This window comes from Pangasianodon hypophthalmus, chromosome 12, assembly GCF_027358585.1.
Source record: "Pangasianodon hypophthalmus isolate fPanHyp1 chromosome 12, fPanHyp1.pri, whole genome shotgun sequence".
Taxonomy (NCBI): domain Eukaryota; kingdom Metazoa; phylum Chordata; class Actinopteri; order Siluriformes; family Pangasiidae; genus Pangasianodon; species Pangasianodon hypophthalmus.
Window position 1 is genome coordinate 9,925,115 of NC_069721.1, and position 19,683 is coordinate 9,944,797.

Here is a 19,683-nt window from a genome sequence, read left to right on the forward strand (position 1 = left end):
ACTGCTCAGTTTCTTTAAATCAAAGACTCAAATAGCAACAGTGATGATTAGAGTCATGTCCAAATCAGACTTTTTAATGATTCACCACAAGTGGTGCTTGAGAAACACAGCACACAGGACATGGTCTTCATTCCTCTAATGTGTTTCTTGGGTGGAACCGGGACTGTGGGGGAACCAGCTGAAAGTGAGATATGGTTACCCCTTAGCAGCTGGGAGAAACACTCTTTTTAGAAATCTATACATAAACTCAGAATTCTTGATGGGAACAAAAGTAGAAACTGTAACCCCGCAGACAACTATATAATTATCTTCATATTAATATAATAGTATCCTGCCTTACAGACTTTTCAGAGGAAGGAAAGATGCATCATAATTCTGACAAATGGGATAAGTTCCCTTAAAATAACACTGAAAAACAAGGATATTTTGAGGTAAATCATCTTTTTATGTATATACAGATATACTATTTCTATGTTAGCTAGGTTTTTGGCTCAATAATCATTTAAAACAACAATGAAAACTAGAGCTGATTAAAAGGAAGTTATTAATCACCACACCTAGCCACACTTGCTTTTGACAGCACTGATGATAAATGAGGATCAGCAAGTTCAACTTCACACAGCTTGTGTCAAGGCTAAAAAAGTGCTGCCTCAAAGAATTGGTGGGTGGGAGAGAATCTGACTCACAGAAGCAAGGACATCACCATAAGTGCCTGGTGTTTTCAGTGTGTGTGTGTGTGAGCCATAGTACAGACCTTGGTAATTCCCAAGAGGAAAAACATCACTGCATCACTGAAGGGGCATTTTTACGATCTTTGAGCTGCTAAGGTAAGCAATGCTTAAAATATAATATCATGTAAAATCAATACATTCAGTTTAGCAGTTTAGTTGTGCATTAACACTGCATGCACAAAGTAAACAAGAAAGTAGAATAAGGGTGTAATACAATACAGTCCATTCGTAACTGCACTGTGATGTAATTATTTTGTCTCCAGCCAAAACAGTGATTACTGTGTTTATGCAGAGAATGCCTTCATTAAATTATATACGTATTGTTTATATATACATATATACACCATATATGTAATAGTAATGGACCATAATGGCTGCTCACTGTATCATTAGTTCATGCATAAGAGAGCTGGCAAAAGGTGTACAGTTGATATCTAAATGTCACTTATGCATGTGGAGTCTGTTGCTGTTGTGAAGATTATTAGCCAAAGAAATCAAATCCATTAAAGTAGGATTATCATAAAAGTACATTTTGTTCATTTGGTTGATGCTTTTAAACAAGTGAAGCAGTTCAAGGAACATTCAACCTTCCAGTCATTAGAAATAAACCTTAACCATTGCCCTGACAGTGATAGGCTGAACATATAGCTGAATATTAGCCGAATAAACAATGCCAAACTATTAAATGTGTTAAAACTACTAAAGCTAAAGCTACTGTTTGATGCATTACTTAGAAGCAGTGATGCACTGGTGAGATTAAAAATAGCAAACAACCTCACAGACCTCAGTAGACCATCAATTAATAGCTGAACTGATCAAGACAATCCAGCTTAAAGGAATACATTTAACAGGAAGACCTCAGAGGGATTACCACGATATCCTAAACACCTCAAGAATACTAAGGCCGTGTTAGTTTGTAAAAAATGCACATAGTGATGTGCCTAAGATTAAGCTCTACCAAAGTAATGCAAATTGTCTAGAAAATGTATGGTGTGTAGAAAAAACATCAGTTAAACATGGTGCATTGGTGTCAAAATTTCTACCAGCTGCATTTTTACCCTGCAACATGACACCTTGAAGAACTTTCTGCCTTCACTTTCATCTCATAGTAGTTTTTACTATAAAAAAAACTACCATATATGGTAAAGCATAGATCCAAAAATTGTCCATGTTTAATTACTGACACTGTACATGCCAAGCTATTAGCCATGAATGTGACAGACCTGTATCTTACTTTAATTATTGTAATATCACCATTCCGCATAGTCACAATATAAAAAAGGATGTAGGATATTGTAAAAGCCTACTTCATTCCAAAATGTTTATGATGTAATCAAGTAAATAATAGTTTACTTATTTGCATGTTAACTAATTCCTACTGTCATCTATTTCCATTTCCATTTTCCCTGAATGCTCAATATAGCATATGATGTAAAAGTTTGCATAAAAAAGGAAACGGCTGATCCACGCAGTTCCTGTATATCAGTGTTACTGTACTTTGCCACGGCAGCCGTTATGTGCATCAGTGATGTCATCTGTGCCCTGGAATAGATCTACAAGCCTGCTGGAGAAATGACGTGCACATTCGTCTTCTCAGCAATTCCCTCATTAATAAACATACCACACATAGCAGCACCTCTGCTGTGTGCCCCCCAGCGAGCTTAACCCAAATGTGACTGCATGAATCATATTAAACGTACAAAAATGTGGATTATGAACAACGGCAGCTGAAAAGGTAAATCTGCAATCCTGAAATATGCTCAGGGAAAAAGAAAACAAAACAAATGCACTCTTTTGGTTGCACTGAAAAAGTAAAACGGTTTTACACAGATAGTTGTTTATGCTTTATTATGTGACTTTTATCTTAATGTTATGTGTAAGTGCAGTAGAACGAATGTTTTGTCACCATTTCAGGTGTGACAGGTCTAGGACACTGATGGAGCGCCACTCCTTGGATTTATTTTCTGATGAAGACAATGAGCTGAGTTTTGTTAAGGTGAGTCATATGACAAGGGAATTGTTTGGACAGGCCTGGCATTTATGCAGTGTCTAGATTTTGGAGTGGCTGTTAAATTTCTGTTAAAAATATACAGAGATGAACATGTGCTGCTATCGAGAAATATTGTTTTTCTATTAAGCAGTGCAATGCGGAATTTAATTCATTAGCATCCGCTGAGTGATTCTTTTCCAAAGTTTCATCACACTACAAGCCAGCAGCTCATTAAGACATCAGCTCTTTGCTTGCTAATAATGAAAAAGTGTCTAGCCAGTGAATAAATTAAACGAATAAACAAGGAGACAGCAGCAGTTACTCTCATTAGTGTTGAAAGAGAGGTTTGACACTAATCACTGACAGTCGTCAGCTATGATAACTCCTCCATAGGCCCCAAGCGCATGTTAATGGTCATCTCACTGAAATCAATGGGTTTGTAAAGATCATTGATTTATGTCATGTCTTCAGATGTTTTTATAGTCACATGCCCTTTTAATTCTATTTTATGCATTATTGCTGATAAGGAGTCCAGCAAATTTTTTTTCCAATTATATGGAGCATAAATATGTGATGAAAGCTTTGATGAAAACCTCATACAAGCAGCTTGGTATGTTTCCTCTGCCATGTCAGCACCAGTCTGTGTCAGCGCCAAGTTCATATTTCATATTCCATATTAATCTTGAGAACGGCATGCTGTAGCAGCTCTGTGTGGCGACAGGTTCAAGGCTCACACGTGCCTTTCAGTGGGTAAATCAGTAAGAAAACACTTGACTGAATCTTCTCAGCAGGGGCTTCCAAATGTGCTGCATTCCACATCACACACTCTCACATTCTCTCTCTTTCTCACACACACACACACACACACACACACACAGTCAGCCGCAGCTGTCCAAGGCATGAGAACAGCCCACAGAGGCGTCTCACGCACAGCACCTTAAAAGTCTTGTGTTTTGCATTTGCCGCTTCCCTTCACAGCACACCTGTGTGTCAGTACATAGCACAGCAGGAGAAGTAAACAGCTGCAAATCATCAGCAGCATAATGACAATTATTGCTGCCACTCTCAGGGTCAGGCAAACAAAAGCTTCAGAGCAAAGCAAAAACAAAATGCTTTTTTTTTTTTTTAATCGGAAGAATCTCATTCACAACCAGGACATTCAAAAGTGCTTAGCCTGAAAAAAAAGTGCTTCGACATTCATTCTCTCAGGAATTCCCAGGGAGTAGGATGCGAGTGCAGGCATCTTTATTATAAACAACTGCAAATAACAAACAATGAGAAAAGAAACCCAAAACTCAAAAAACTAGAGCAAGACTAGACTCGAACAAGGCAAGGCAAGGAAAGGCATGAAAACTGACCATGAAAACAAAAGCTGTTCACAGTGCAAGTAGCAACAAACACATAACAGCAACAGTACAACCAATACACACATAATGCTCCACAACTAAAAAGGGAAAACACAGAACTTAAATAGGGTGACTAAGTGGAAAACACATAAGAGGTGTGCACAAACAAGGAAGGAAGTGGGGCAGACAATAAAGAAAAATTTTTAAAAAATGCGAGTGAGGGTACCCTCTGGTTATCTGGGGGTGAATTGTCCATGATGGACACGACATAGTGCCCCCAAGGCACGGACCCTGCCATGCCCAAACTTAGGATGGCCTGGACCCCTAGATAGAGCGACACCCACAGTGAGGCCAGAAGGGGGATCGACGACCAAGGCGAGGCCAGAGGAGGGAGCAAAGACCAAGGCGAGGCCAGAGGAGGGAGCAAAGACCAAGGCGAGGCCAGAGGGGAGAGCAACAATGACGGGAAAGCAAGGAGGCAGAGTGGCATCTTCAGCCGAGCAGACGGGCGGAGTGACATCCTCAGCCGAGCAGACGGGCGGAGCGACATCCTCAGCTGAGCAGACGGGCGGAGCAACGTCCTCAGCCGAGCAGACGGGCGAGTGACATCCTCAGCCGAGCAGACGGGCGGAGCAACGTCCTCAGCCGAACAGACGGGCGGAGTGACATCCTCAGCTGGGCAGGAAGGTGGGGTGACATTCCCAGCAGAGTAGGAAAATGGGGCGACATCCTCAGCCGAGCAGGGAGGTGGGGCAACATCCCCAGCAGACAAGGGGCAACGTCCACAGCCAGGCAGGGAGAGTCGGAGATGGCTCCAGCTAGGTCGGGATCCCTCTCCTCAAAAAATTCCCTGACGGGGCGTGTGGCATTGGGCCCAGCCATGAGTTGGTCCAGAAAGGCTCTGATCTGGGCGAGCTGCATGTCTGCATGTACGGCTGCTGCTTCCAGTTTTAGGTGGAGCATTCTGTCAGGAATTCCCAGGGAGCAGGATGCAATTGCAGACATCTTTATTATAAACAGTTGAAAATAACAAACAACTGTCCATGGTGAATTTGACACATTTGACACAAAAGACATATTTGCATTAAGGCAAACTAATTCAAAGTAGCATAACAATCAATAGCTAATGATAAAAACATTGTTTAAAGACATTCTTAAATTCAAAAAATACCATTAAATTGTATATTTAATAACCTGTATTGATAAAAAAAAAAGGTAACACTTTACAACAATAACTCATATGTAGCTGTGCAGGGACTAAGCAGGAATGAACAGTAGTATCTTAACACCTACTGTTAACTAATAATGAACGAAGACAGACTAATCCCTCAGTAAGTAATAATAAAGTAATCCTTTGGTGGTTCATTATGAAGTAAGCAATAATTACCAAGTCTTATATTTCCTGGAGAACTACCAAATACGTTATTAGTAATGAGAAGGGGTGGACAAAGTACTGAAAATTATAATTAAGTATAGATAATATGTCAAAATCCTAAAAGAGAAAGTATTCAGCCAGAAATGTCGCTCAAGTGAAAGTAAAAAATTGCTACTTGTAATTGTACTCAATCAATAAAAAGTCAAAACTAAATGTTTTCAGCTGATGAAAAAAAATTAGACGAGTCATGTTTTCATGTGAAAACATGAAACTTTTATTACTTAAACTATTTTTGTTTTAACACAACTACAGCATTTCGCCTGAAAACATCATTCAGTCTCTGAAAGGTTGCTGGTCATATGTATGACTAACACTATGCTGTTTGCTAATGAACTAATCAGAAGTAAAATATCCAGTAGATAAGCAATATTTATGTTAGCTAGTGGAATCGATGCTAGTCTACCATGGCATTAGCAAGAAAACATGCTAACTTAGTTACCAAATAATTTTTGCAAATTATTGAAACTTGCCACAACATGCTTTTACAAATTAGTTGGAGTTCATGCCTTCTAGGGAGGTAAAAGAAATGCCTCATTTTATACCAGTCTTTGCTGACTCCAACATCCTGAAGCATTGTATGGAGGTAGGGTCAGGGACGCTCATGCTCAAGTTCCATGCTGCAGTCCAGTGGTTTATCCATCCTGAGGCACACATACATATCAACTACAGTGTATAATATGAGAAAGTCACACCACATGATGAACTGGCATGATTCTTGATACATTGAAGAGCATGGATGCTAAACTTTCAATTGCCCTTTCAACTGGTGTATTGTGTACAGTCTGGCTTGATGAAAGAAGAAGAGACCTGAAGAAGAAAGAAGAAGAGACACTTTGAGGTCTGAAAAGGAGTAAAAAGTTGTTTTTTTTTTGTAATTAAATAAGGGTACACGTATTCAATTTAAGTAATACTCAAGTAAACTATAAATATGGTAAATTAATACTTAGTAACAAAATACAATTACTCATTAACAACATTAACTCCTGAGAAAGGACACACTAACACTTCAGTCATTGCCTAATATATACAAATTGCTTACTCACGCAGTAAAATTGGTATCTCAACGAATATGGACATTAAGCATATACACAGTGATATATTCATGTGTGCCATCTCTTTGTGATTGTGATACGTGATTATTCAGAAGGAACGTGGACACACTTACTTCTGCAGAAAAGAAGGATGTGATGAAAGAAATCTGTTCTATTAGACATTAGCGGAGGCTCATTTGTGAGCCAATGTGCAGATTGGCTCATACAACCACATACAAGGTTCAAAGAGAGCTGAAATGGGATAGCGGTGAATACAGGGTATGTTGACCTCTGCCTCCTTCGAGCATGCCTTTTTATGTTTATAACAATAAAAGATAAAAGAAAATTAAATTGTAGTTAATTAAGTTGAGTTACTTTGCATTAGTTCTTCAGGCATTTGAGGATAGTGCTTGAGGAGTTGATGTGATTACTGGTTAATCCATAGTTAGAGATTTATGTGACTTGATAGATCATAATGAACATAATGAACCAGTAGTTTATTAATACTTACTGAGTAATTACCCAGTATTCATTAGCAGTCAGTAGTAGTGACTTAGGTGGTAATATGGTACTACTCACTCATTCCTGCTTGGTCCTTGCATAGTTATTGAACAGTACTGGAAAGTGTTACAAAAAAAACCCTAAATCATTCCTTATTCCAGTGACTTTGGTAATACAAAATACCATTAAAATGCACCTTTTCACTGGATTTCACCCCATTTCATAACAGAGACAAATAGTGATGCACACATGTTCTGTTGTGTTTTTCAAAAGGTTGTGATGGTCTGTGAATAAAAGAAATTAAATGCCTTTAACTTTTTTAATGCTTTGACCCACCTTGACCTATTCAAACTGTTGCATTCAAAACAGTCTATGTAAAACAGTGGCATTAGCCAGAAGTGTAGAGATTTAACAAAGTTAACTGTGTATATAGGTGAAACTGTTAAGACATAGAGAATCTTTATACCACTCAGATGGAAAATATTGTTTTAGATTTTCACATGAAACATTCAATAAATAAAATCTACATTTGAAAATTAATAAATAAGCAAATAAACAATCCTGTGATTGGATAGAGATGTGTATCAGTTTACGACAGAATACTATATGAACAAATAACAACATCAGCTGACAATAAGAAGTGCAATAAATATTTAGGAATTAGAAAATAATATAGATGCAAAAGAAATGTTCTGTTATATGCTAAAATATGCAGTGGCCACTTAATACAGTATTAATTTTATCATGGATTTGGTATAACAATACAGAAACCTGAAGAAAATGAACCAATAAGATTAACAGTGCAATGGCTCGCTTATTGGTTATGGTTACTTATTATGATAATACAATTTATTTCGATGTTAAATTAATTTTAATGATTTAGTAGTAGTGATAATTGATGAAGTAGTAGTGATAATTGTCGTGATGTTAATTCATCTGCTGCTTTCTGTAATCTGAGCCATGAATAAGTCTGAATACTTTTACTTTGAAGACTTTTATTTATTTGTTTTATTTATTTATTTGTCAAAGCACCATACAAAGGTGTCATCAATATTAGTGATAACACAAAAAGGCTTCAGGAAAGGAATGAAATGGCTGTGTCATGCCTGTAAGAGTTAAATTAAAAGGTGTATGTAACAGGTGTGTTGTGTGTTGTGTGTTGTGTGGTGCCTGGGAGAGCTCGTAAGTGACAACAAGTGGAATGGAAACAAAGTCAGAGAGACAAGACTTCACTCCCTTGGGCTGAGTGTGAATGAGAAAGCAACACAATCACAGTTCCATTTCCAAACATCAGTGTTGTTTTCAATGCCATTATTCATTAAAAAAAAATCAGGTTTAATGGTTATACTGTATCTCAATATTGTGACTGTCACTGAATTTTCAACACTATAAAAAAAGGTTTATGGTGCTGAATATGAAGACATCTCAGATGTGATTTGTATGCTGTTTGATATCCACTTCATTAATCCAAACTGTTTATCATCACATTTCATGCCTTTATTAGGTAAGGTCTTCACATGTCTGCATTATGATTTAAAGGCTGCAGTACAGTGCGTGCTTGTAAAAACGGCAGCTGACACAAAGATTAAGCACCCTTGTGACTCGTTAAGTCCTAGATAATTCACTGCTGACTCGATCCAAAATAGCTACAGGTAACCTTTTTTATTGGTGCTACTGGTAGTAATGCAAGACGCAAACAAGCACATAAAATAAGAACCAATGCGAGGCATGAAAACATTATCAACCATGATGTGCATAAAATCTTTTGCTGTGTGATCTATCTATTGAAAATGTCCTTTGTTCATGAGTCACTATGATAAGAAATGAAGTTTGGTGCCTTTGGTGAATTTGTACGCATGACTGAGAAATATATTGGTCATTTTGCCATAGTAGTAGATAGTATTTAGTATCCACTCCTGTTTCAGTTGTATTCCTTTCACTGTGAGGTGATAGCAGTCGAGGCATCTTTCTTCTTAGGGGGGGTTTATTAATTATCGTCAACACCCTTCAAAACATGACAGACGTTGTTTTATGCATCCACGTCAGCAGAGACAGACAGTCCTTTTGAGTAGGGAAAGGCAGGACTGAATCCATATGTACAGTATATATATTAGGTTCCATGCTTGGACAGCCGTAGCAGCTTGTGTGACTCAGGGGCAATCAATAGTTCACTGGACTTACAATCTTACCAGACAGCACACATGGGAGTGTCAGATGTTCAAGAGGTAGGTGCATTAGTGATATTTACCACTCCTAAAACAACCAAAGCTTCTGAAATCAACCAGTTTTCTCATTCCTTCTCATGTTTTTACTGTGTAGACTTTAAGATTTTATGTTACTGATTAACATGCTAACTAACATGCTGAAATCTTCTTGGTTAATGAAAATCTTAAATCCTGCAGTCCAAGCAGTCTCCAAAAGAAACAGTGCATCAAGAATTCAAATGACTGAACAGCTGCTGTGATTTTTAATTCGGTATATCTTGGCTTGACTGCACATTTATGATCTGACCTGAAGCTTCAGGAAATAATTGAAGCAATTATGCCTCAATGATTGAAGCAATAATCTCCACTGCCTCCATTTGTGTGCATTACAAATGATACATATCCAAACATATCCAATTTCAATTTCATTTTTTTCTTTTTAAGGCTGCTGGCAAGAGTTTTGGCGTCAACGAAGGAGCCGACACTTTAAAACAGGAATATCTGGCAGGTGAATATGAGAAATCCATTTGCCAAGAGAGAAAAGATGAGATGAGGATTAACAGTGACTATGAAATCGCAAAGGTATGCCAAAACATTAGGAATATTGATTTAAAATAAAGCAATCAGGGCACCAATCACCTCTCATATATAGTAAAAGGATCTGTTATTAACTTTCATTTGCATGCTTTTGCAGTCAAACAAAGTTAACAGACTAAACCAGGACTTCCAGAAGATTTTGGAAGTGAGGCAGAGGAGGAAAGAGAGGAAGATCTCTGAGCACAAACAACAGCCAGCACCTGAGATAGTGGTGAGAACATACAGTGCATCTATAAGTTCTTAATTGCAACTGATCATAGTGAAACCTTCAATAAAGTTTGATTATTATTCCCACAGTCTGATTTTGTTGATGAAGATGACTTTCTGAAAGCAGTAGTGGACAACAAATTACCAATGGTTGAGAGTTATCTCGCCAGGCATGCAGACCCAAACGCATGTGATAGTGTGAGTGCTGAAACAAACTCCACGCTTCATTCAGACTGTTCAGCGTTTCGGACTCCCGCAGAGAAGATCATCACACTCTCTCTCTCTTTTGTAGTTCAACCGCACAGCTCTCCACAGAGCGTGCTCTCGGGGGAATGTGGAGATTGTGAGGAGACTTCTGGAAGCTGGGGCTTTAATTGAAAACAAGGATAAGGTACAAATCATATCTGATAAAAGATATGTCTCAATATTGTTGGAGTTTTAGCCCTGATTCCAACTTAAAATGTCATAAAAATGCCAGTATTTCATTATGGAATTAAGTGAATTGGATTTTGACCAGAATGAATTCAACAAATAATAGGTAATCTCCATTTTTTCCCTAAGTGGACATACTGGAAAAATTCATAAATGTTTATACATGACACACTGCACAGTTTCAAATGCTTTGCACATTGCTATTCAAGGCCTGTCATTTTCACTGTGCTGTTACTTGGTGTGATAACAGCTTAGGTGTTAGTGGAAAAAAAAACGGTTCTCCAGAAAGCAAATGCATCTGCCATCTATCCATTACTACCTCTAATCTTTGTTCATTTAAATAGTAATTTAAAAACAAGTATTTATGTGCCACTTTTCATTTTTAGTGCTAGGCATATAAAAATAAGGTCAGAACATGTACAGCTGATTAATTACATCTAGATTAATTACTACAAATCATAAAAGGTATTCATGAAAATCATGAAAGAGTAAAGGACAAAATATCCAATAACAACGAATAGGCCAAGTTTAATAAAAAAGGACATTTTTAATCTGAATTTAAAGACTTCTATTGTGTGAAACCAGTCTGTAACTGTAGCTTTTGGTTTTACAAAATAGCCATCAAGCTCTAGGGTGAAATCAGCAACCTTCCTTGGAGCAGACTTGGTATTCAACATCAGTATTTCTGTTTTATCAAAAGTTTCTTTTCATCAAAACACTCATTTCTTTGATAGGTCTATTCTTCATGGCTGTGCTGCTGAATCTGGACAAAGTACAAGTGTGAATGATTATTATAGAATGAAATTTTATTTGATTTACATGTGATACGGGCTGTGTATTAAGAGAAAAAATAAGGGGTGGTGGTGAAAAAAATCTGTCAAGATTTAAATATAAGGCAAGAACTTCTTTCAAAACTGTCCATTAGAATTGCATGGTCAATTATATCCAACAGTACCAAAAACAGAAACATATCCACTATCCAGTACAAGTAGTAGGTCAGTGATCACTTTAGCTAGAACATATTCAGTACTATGATAAGTCCCGCAAATAGACTGAATTACACAGTGCATGTTATTCCTACTTCCTACTATTCCAAGTTTTTGGGTGTCATGTACATCTAAAATCTTGGATAGGAAAGATGTGATGGTGAATGCATGGTAATTGGAGAGATCAGAGGGGTGATCTGATCTTCAAGAGAGGTTTAACAAAAAAAAAAAAAACGATCACAATCACCCATAATTCATATGGAAAATTAGATCAGGGGTTCACAGACTTTTTGTAGCCAGGTACCCCTTTAACTGTAAAAGAAATTCACTGGATCACTCAGTACAGAGTTATTCATGAACATTATTTGAATACAATGCAATAATATTACAGCTGATTATTAGAGTCATAGAGCTTTTTATTTCTGACATTACATCCAATTTACTTTAGATCCAAATAGATCCAAGCTGATTTTATTTATTGGCCTACAAGTTTTTGAGTTATTGGGGTTTGGATTAAACTCATTCAGTACAAGGGACATGTTAAAAAGGCTAATAACTATAAGAACTCAACTATAAATATAATAACTTTGATAATGGTGGGTTGTGAATTTCATAAATGTAACTACATTTATCACAGACCCCTGGGGGTTCCTAGACCCCGCTTTGAGAACCACAGCCTTAGAAAGCACTGAGTCAAGTACACATAGTTGACCTAGAGGTTAGTATTAAGTTATAAAGCTTGTTATGTTCAATGAGTCTAAACAAAACTAAATAGAACAGAGACTATGACACCTTCTGGCAACCCTTTATAACACATAATGAATTGCTGGCAAACTGCGGCTATGTTTAAACCCCTGAGTTCTCTATTTTTGTACTGAAGACGTCTGAGAAGTTCTCACTGAAGGAATTTGAAAGTCATAAGTGATCCATTTGTTTGTACCTAAATTTTATAGCTTCTTTTCAATTTTTTTTTGAAATCTGCTTTTTGGGAGCTTCCCCACCATGTTGTTCTTCTTTTACACTATTTGACACATATGCACTTGTTTACTGGCTCTTCTCATTATTGTTATTTACATATGGGATGGTGTTAGATTATCAACAGTTCTGTTTCTATCCAGCTTGACGCGACTGCTGTTCACTGGGCCTGCCGTGGAGGAAGCCTACCTGTTCTCGAGCTGCTCCTCAACCACAAAGGCAACCTCCATGCCAAAGACAAGGTTAAATTGCATACAACAACTAGCAGGACCATCATTCATAACCTGTCACTTTGGAACATGCTTAACTGGCATCTTCTGAAATGTAATACTGATCTATATACATTTCAGCTCCAGAGTACTCCTCTTCATGTGGCAGTGAGGACAGGTCACTATGAATGTGCTGAACATCTCATTCACTGCGGTGCCGACGTCAACGCAAAAGACAGAGTAAGACACATTCTGTGCCATCATTACCTTTTCCGTAAAGTCATTATAATAGTTGCCAATCTAGCCATGTCCTATGGTAATGTTCTCTTGCTTTTTAGGAGGGAGATACGCCAATGCATGATGCTGTACGGCTGAACAGATTCAAATTTATCCAGCTGCTCCTGCTGCATGGAGCCAATCTGAAACTGAAGAACTATGTAAGTTTATTAAAATGTCTTCTTACAGATTCAAAAATGATGCATAGTCCTGAGTGTGCAGGAAATACTCTCTCTAAGGATGTAACTAGGGTGTGTCTAAATATTATATATCCCAAGAAAAGGTTTACTCTATATTTGATAGACTAGCCTTATTTCTTTCTTCAAATTATTTGTAAAAATTGAATTGATTATGATCCAAGACTAAAACACATCCAAAAAAAAGTCTGGTCTCGGCTGCATATTTGTGTCTGTCTTCTTAAATTTGGTTTAGGATGCACACAGTGCCATCTACTGATATTTGGGTGAACATTATCTAGTGCACTGTCTGAGACCTGTTTCAATAATGATGACCTCATTACAAAACATGCCAAAGGAGTTTTCATTTATATATGTGGAGTTTTTAAAAGAGAAACTCTCACAGGCCTTTTGTTAATGTAACATTGGATAATGGTGAAGCTTCTGTGCCATTGATAGAAAAAGGCTGAGAACTCTTAAACACAGTTGCTCAACATGCTTTGATTAGGTTCTGCCTCATTTCTAAGTTTCCTGAGATAAATCTATCAAACGAATAAAGGTAAATGTTTTTCCTTCTGACACAAGGCTTGTTTTCTGCAGGATGGCAAATCACCCATGGACAGCGTTCTGAAGTGGCAGAATGGAGCTAAAAGTATCCTAGACAACTATAAGCACAATAAAAATTCACAAGACAAGTAAAGGGGAGAAGTAGCAACAAGCTGTACAACACTGTTGAGCAGAAAGTGATCCACACTTGAATAGAAAGTGATACTTTTAGGTGGGCTGCTGATATACAAGTTGGAACGGTAATCAGATTTGTTGAAAGAAATATGTGAAAATATGAAATATTTTTTGAGGGTATTGGAAAGTAAGGTGAAATATAATGACATTAATTGACTAAGAATTGGTAGCAGACTGAAACAAAATGCTGTAGAAACCTATTGTCCTATTGTTTGCAGTGCTGTTTTTGGCAGTATGTTTAACTATAAGTTACTGACATTATTAATGGATTTCTTTAAAGCCTAACAAACCAATACTGTGCTTTGAATATGTGCCTTGTTTGATAGTGCCATATACACTCGCTGTCCACAACAGTCTCTAGAGTTTATACAGAATGGTGCAAAAAACATCCTGTGAGCGGAGGATCTGCAAGTTGCAACACGTTGTTGGTAAGAGAGGTCAGAGGAGAATGACCAGACTGGTCTGAGCTGACAGGAAGTCTATAGTAATTCAAATAATCACTCTTTACGACTGTGATGAGCAGAAAAGCACCTCAGATCACACAACATCTGGCCATTTTCCTCTGCCTTCTCTTATCAACAAGACATTTCCACCCACAGACCTGTCTCTTACTCAATGTTTTTGTTTTTTCACCATTCTGTGTAAACTCTAGAGACCGTTGTGTGTGAAATTCCCAGATCAGCAGTTTCTGAAATACTTGAACCAGCCCATCTGGTACCAACAAGTATGCCTTGGTTAAAGCCACAGATTTCTTCCCCATTCTGATGTATGATGTGAATATTAACTGAAGCTCTTGACCTATATCTGCATGATTTAATGCATTGTGCTGCAGGTGCACAGGTGTTCCTATTAAAGTGGACGGTGAGTGTATTTTCAGTAATGATTTAATATTGTCTCCATCATGACTTGCATTGTTTTTTGATTTTCAGAAATGGCTATAAGTGTAATAAGTGTAAATGTGACTTATTTTAGTAAAATTGTACTGAATAAACCTTTTTACTCGCCCGCTTTGCTATTTTATTAACAAGCTCCTGAAATGAGAAAGTCAACAGTAGGAGTTTCACAACTTTTATTTATAATTGACCAAAAATACAGGTTGTAAACTAGGACAGCATCAGTTCCTTTACTTCTTTTTCTAGACATTTCAGATAAGCAATACATGAACAGATGCTGATCCTCACAGTAACCACCCCGACTCTCTGCAAACTTCTGCTACAACCTGACAAAAACTGCAGGAGTAATCACAGCATATTTGATGTGCTCATATCAGTGTTGTGTCTGTCAATACCACGCAAGCATAAAACACATCAGTGGATCAGAAATTATGTCAAATCTGACTCAATACAAAGCCAGCAGTTCATGCAAAAATCCTGAAAACCAGTGTGTGGATGAATACTGTAAATCACTTGTCAGACTAAACAAAAATGAACTGCTATTATGTTCCAACGTGAAATCTGAACTACAGTGTTTCAGTTTTGGCCCTCTTTAAGGCTGGAGTTTCGTCCTCTGGCTGCTCACTGGGCGGTTGGCTCTTCTTCTTCATGTGAATAATACCCAACGCTGTCATCCGGGTCTCTGTGATGGAAAAGCAACAAAAAAATTTTGCTCATAAACATTTAGAAAATAGCATACATTACTTTGACAATACAATAAGTGTATTGTGTATTGTGTAATAAGTGTATTGTGTATTGTGCAATATAAAAGCAAAGAAAAACTACAACAAGTAATTCGGGTATTTTAACATATACCACAGCACTGTGAACTCTTGAACTGAATTGGTCAGAAGGTGTTGATTAATTTTCTATAACAGCATCTGGCAGCAGTGCCAGTTACAGGGGCATGGACATAATGTCCATGTAATCTAAACCTAATATATAATAATAACAGATTAAAACGTGATGATAATTAACAAACAAAAATTAATCATTGTTGATATGCTGAAGTTTTCTGTAAGGTATTTTTTTTTTTAATTTATGGAAGGAGTCTCCAGTGTCAGCACTTTCTAACTGTTATAACTAATGAATAGCTGTTTTTTTTTTTTGTTTGTTTTTTTTTTATACAGAGGATGTTGCACTTTGAGGTTTCATGGTAACAGGCAGAATTTTTATAAAGTGATAGAACAACTGTTTATATCTGCTATAATGTAAGTGATAACAGGAACTAATTTCTTTCGCAGATGTTCCACAACATTAAATGTAACTATCAACAGATAGAAGGTATGATGTGATTTTCAATAAATAAAAAATTGTGATTGTTAAATCGCTGTGGTATAAGAGGAAGACAACACTTCCGAGCATGCTGTTATAGGAAAATAACCAATTTCGAGGTGGTAATGGATGTCCGCTTTGCATTGGGCCACATCACACCACCCCGGCGTTGATTATTTAACTATAACTGCACACCAGTCATGTTTTATTCCTTACATAATGGTAGTTAGAGAGGGTGCAAGTAATTTTACCTCCATGCAGTACAACAGATCGGCAGTTTGTGGAGACTGCAGCCTTGGCGTCCCCTTCAGAGAGGCCGAACACTAGCCCACTACATTCTCAATTAAGGACCAGGCCAGATACATACAGGAATTTAAATAGCATACAACTCTAATAACTGTAAAGGATACAGATTGGCGATGTCATATGGGCCACGCAACTCAAGGGGCTAAATTGCAAAAAATCAAGAAGGAGAGCGTCCGAGAATTAAAAAGGATTCTTTATATGCTTGGTCTATTTCACACAGCATGTATAGTAATGTTTCAGTAAAGAAGTAATGCTCTTACTGTCTCCGCTCCACTCGCCATAATGACATTCTGAGAAGGTGAAAAATGCCAAAGTTACTTCAACACTGAACTCTTTATAAATATCACACTTTATAGGTTTCAGTCTTACTGTGAGCTAATCACCTTTCCCTTGCACACATCCACCAGGTTGATGGCATTTGCGATTGTATATTTCTTCATGGTGGAGTCTCTGATGGCCGCAGTGTAGCTTATCTCAAAAAACACTCCCCTTTCGATTGCCTTGAAGAATCAACATTCACAGTGAAGCAAGTACAATAAGGGAATTATGAGCCTCCTGAGATTTATGGTATTTATCTCTGTGTATAACATTACTTCCCTATTACTCTGTTTTTAAATAGATGCTGAGCGTCATAAATAAAATGGTGTAACAGCACAACTAAACAACAGTCAGTGGTAGAGCTCCATTTCAACTAACCCCATTTACTGGTGATCTTTTGCAATGGAAAGGCTGTTTTTCAGTCGCTGCTATGGAAATGATGTCCACATCATATGTCATGCAGGCAGCCTGTTACAAGAGATATACATCGTTATACTACTTTATTGCACGAAAACCTAATGTGTAAAGATACCATTTACAAAGACAATAATGTGACCAAAATTATACCAGCATGTCAATATCCCAAGATGAGAGGAAACTATTTTAGACCGTGTTACCAAAAACATCAGAGGAACCAACAAAGCTGCACTTGATTCTCTACCCAGCAAACAGAAAAGTCCCCAAGCAAGCTGTCCCAGGAAGTCAAGGCAAGCATGGTATGAGGAAACTAAGAGCTTTTTAGACAGGACAGTGTAGTACAGCATGGTGTGCTGTTACTAAAACCAGACTCTACCTGTATCCTAGGTCCCTTTCCTATCACAAAAAAACAATAACCAAGAAAGTTTTCTGGAAGTTGTTACTCAGCCATCTATGATCAGCAAAATATTCCTCAAAATGTGTTCCTGAACAGCAGCAAAACAAAGGAAGTAGTTGTGGCATACAAGCCAATACAGATCAGCAGCTCAAGAATAGATGGCCAGAAAAATACTAAGGTGCTAGGTGCTCACTAAACAGGTCTCTCCTGGTTACACAACACAACAACACCTGGCCAAGAACACAAAAACACAGAAAGGTCACGAGTTTGAATCCTGACAATGCCACAAGCATCTATGGCCAGGGGTCCAAGAGAGAAAAACTGGTCGTGCTCTCTAGATGGGAGGGATGTTATTACTCTCTCTCTCTCTCTCATTCTCTCCCTCTATCTCCTGTCATTCTGAGCATCACTAGCCAATCACTGCCATCTGTGAGCTCTGTATGCAGAAGATGGCGGATAGCACTTTCCTCAAAGTGGGTTCAGCTGGCTGCGGTCAAAAAGATGCGTTGAGTGGCTTCAGGTGTCTCCAAGGATGCTTGTGTTAGCCTTCAACCTCCCTGTCTTGTAGCTGTCGTGTGGTAGAGCAGAGCTAGCTAGAGGGTGGGCCTTGGCAAATGACTAAACTGTACCTCCTGTGAAGACTGAGGAAGTGGATACTGCCAATCGGGATTCTCAGTGTTAAGGAGGAATATTACTGTACTGTGCAATCTGCTTCTATGAACATACACTATACGGCCAAAAGTATGTGGACACCTGACCATCACACCCATATGTGGGCCTTCCCCAAACTGTTGCCACAAAGTTTGAAGCACAGAGAATTGTATAGTATGTCTTTGTATGCCAGTACATTTCTGTATCCTTTGTATAGCGTTACAATTTCCCTATATTGGAACTATATTGGAACTAAGGGTCCTAAACATGTTCCTGCATGACAAAATCTAGTGTAAAGCCTTCCCAGAAGAGTGGCGGTTATTTAAGAGACGAGAGGGACTAAATCTGGAACAGGATCTTCAACAAGCACATATGGATGATGTTCAGATGGCAATATAGTGTATAACAATAAAGAGCTTGAATTTGACAGAAACTTACATGGAAGAGTTTCTCTGTTTTGGGATACACAGCCAAAATGTCAAAGTTCTTGTATTCATTGGATGGCCTCTAAAGTGAAAGTCACAAATTAGTATGAGATTTGGCAACATTATTATTATTACTGATTTTTAGTTTAGATCATGATTGACATTTCATATGAACTTACAAAGTGAGAGGCGTCTGTGGCCACCACTGTCAACCGGTTCAGCACTTTGATTGGTCTGGATTTACCCTGTGTGTGTGTGTGTATGTGTGTATGTGTGTGTGTGTAGGGCAGAAACCAGGGATCAGAAGACTCACCCTGCTTATTAACATCATTAGATAATGAATTATAACAAATAAGTCACCTGTACTATGGGGAGTTTTTCACACAACTCTGAAACAGATAATGGCTTAGGAATTTGCTGCAACAGATATCAAAATAAAAGTACATGAATAAATGATCAAAGTTCAGGTACTCATTCAGCAGGAATGAAACACTATAATACCTGTTTCTTCTGCTGGGGTTCTACTACATAATTTATTGCAACTGTGGAGAAACCAACTGAAAAACAATATAATTAATATTTGATTAAGTGTGAACCTCATACATATATGCTATATAACATGGAGTAAAGTTAGTTTAATTAGTAAAGTTGGTTTATTTTATGCAACCACCATGAAAGTCTGTTCAGCATAAGGTTTTAATGCAACAGATGGTTTGCAGCTTTGCTTATGTAGCTATCAAACTAATGAAGAGCAAACTTACGGTGAGCAGCTGTCTCTATCATGTTCTGCAGCTTTTTCTTATCGCTGATGGCGATTATATTTAAATCCATATATACAGACATTTTCGTTTCAAAACTTTGGCGAAAACACACAGTTCAATATATATACGTATATATTTTTTTTCTTACAAAAATAAAGTTAAACGTATTCTGTCATTTAAAGCTATTTGATGTGCTCTCATTATACTCTAACGCTAAGCAATCTAGCGAGCTGAGGCATGGACGCCATGTAAAAACGTGGTTTTAACGCTCACAGTTGGTGCTCTTGGGAAATGTAGTTTATATGTGACGGATGTTTCGTTAAGACCTCAAGAATGACAAGCGAGTATAAACTACAACGCGGCA

The 19,683-nt window shown here is 37.7% G+C and overlaps 2 protein-coding genes across 3 annotated transcripts; one reads left to right on the forward strand and one right to left on the reverse strand.

Moving 5' to 3' along the window:
- Positions 1-671: 671 nt before the first annotated feature.
- ankrd1b (ankyrin repeat domain 1b (cardiac muscle)) lies at positions 672-14,828 on the forward strand. Of its 2 annotated transcripts, XM_026915701.3 has the most exons (10): positions 672-827; positions 2,646-2,727; positions 9,683-9,820; positions 9,933-10,046; positions 10,133-10,240; positions 10,335-10,433; positions 12,579-12,677; positions 12,786-12,884; positions 12,983-13,081; positions 13,697-14,827. In XM_026915701.3, exons 2-10 carry the CDS (start codon positions 2,668-2,670, stop codon positions 13,793-13,795), a joined length of 915 nt encoding a protein of 304 aa, XP_026771502.3. In that variant the 5' UTR covers positions 672-827; positions 2,646-2,667; the 3' UTR covers positions 13,796-14,827. The 2 variants fall into 2 exon arrangements, with proteins under 2 accessions (XP_026771502.3, XP_053094776.1); XM_053238801.1 differs by lacking the exons at positions 672-827; positions 2,646-2,727 and adding an exon at positions 8,417-9,259 and having other exon boundaries at positions 13,697-14,828.
- A 63-nt stretch (positions 14,829-14,891) lies between these two features.
- Positions 14,892-19,604, reverse strand: rpp30 (ribonuclease P/MRP 30 subunit). The gene is made up of 11 exons (XM_026914729.3): positions 19,320-19,604; positions 19,060-19,115; positions 18,919-18,975; positions 18,738-18,803; positions 18,572-18,640; positions 17,047-17,136; positions 16,734-16,850; positions 16,611-16,640; positions 16,455-16,492; positions 16,296-16,375; positions 14,892-15,412 (listed from the first exon to the last, which is right to left on the reverse strand). The coding sequence occupies exons 1-11, from the start codon at positions 19,399-19,401 to the stop codon at positions 15,297-15,299; spliced, it is 801 nt and encodes a 266-aa protein (XP_026770530.3). The 5' UTR covers positions 19,402-19,604; the 3' UTR covers positions 14,892-15,296.
- Positions 19,605-19,683: the final 79 nt, after the last annotated feature.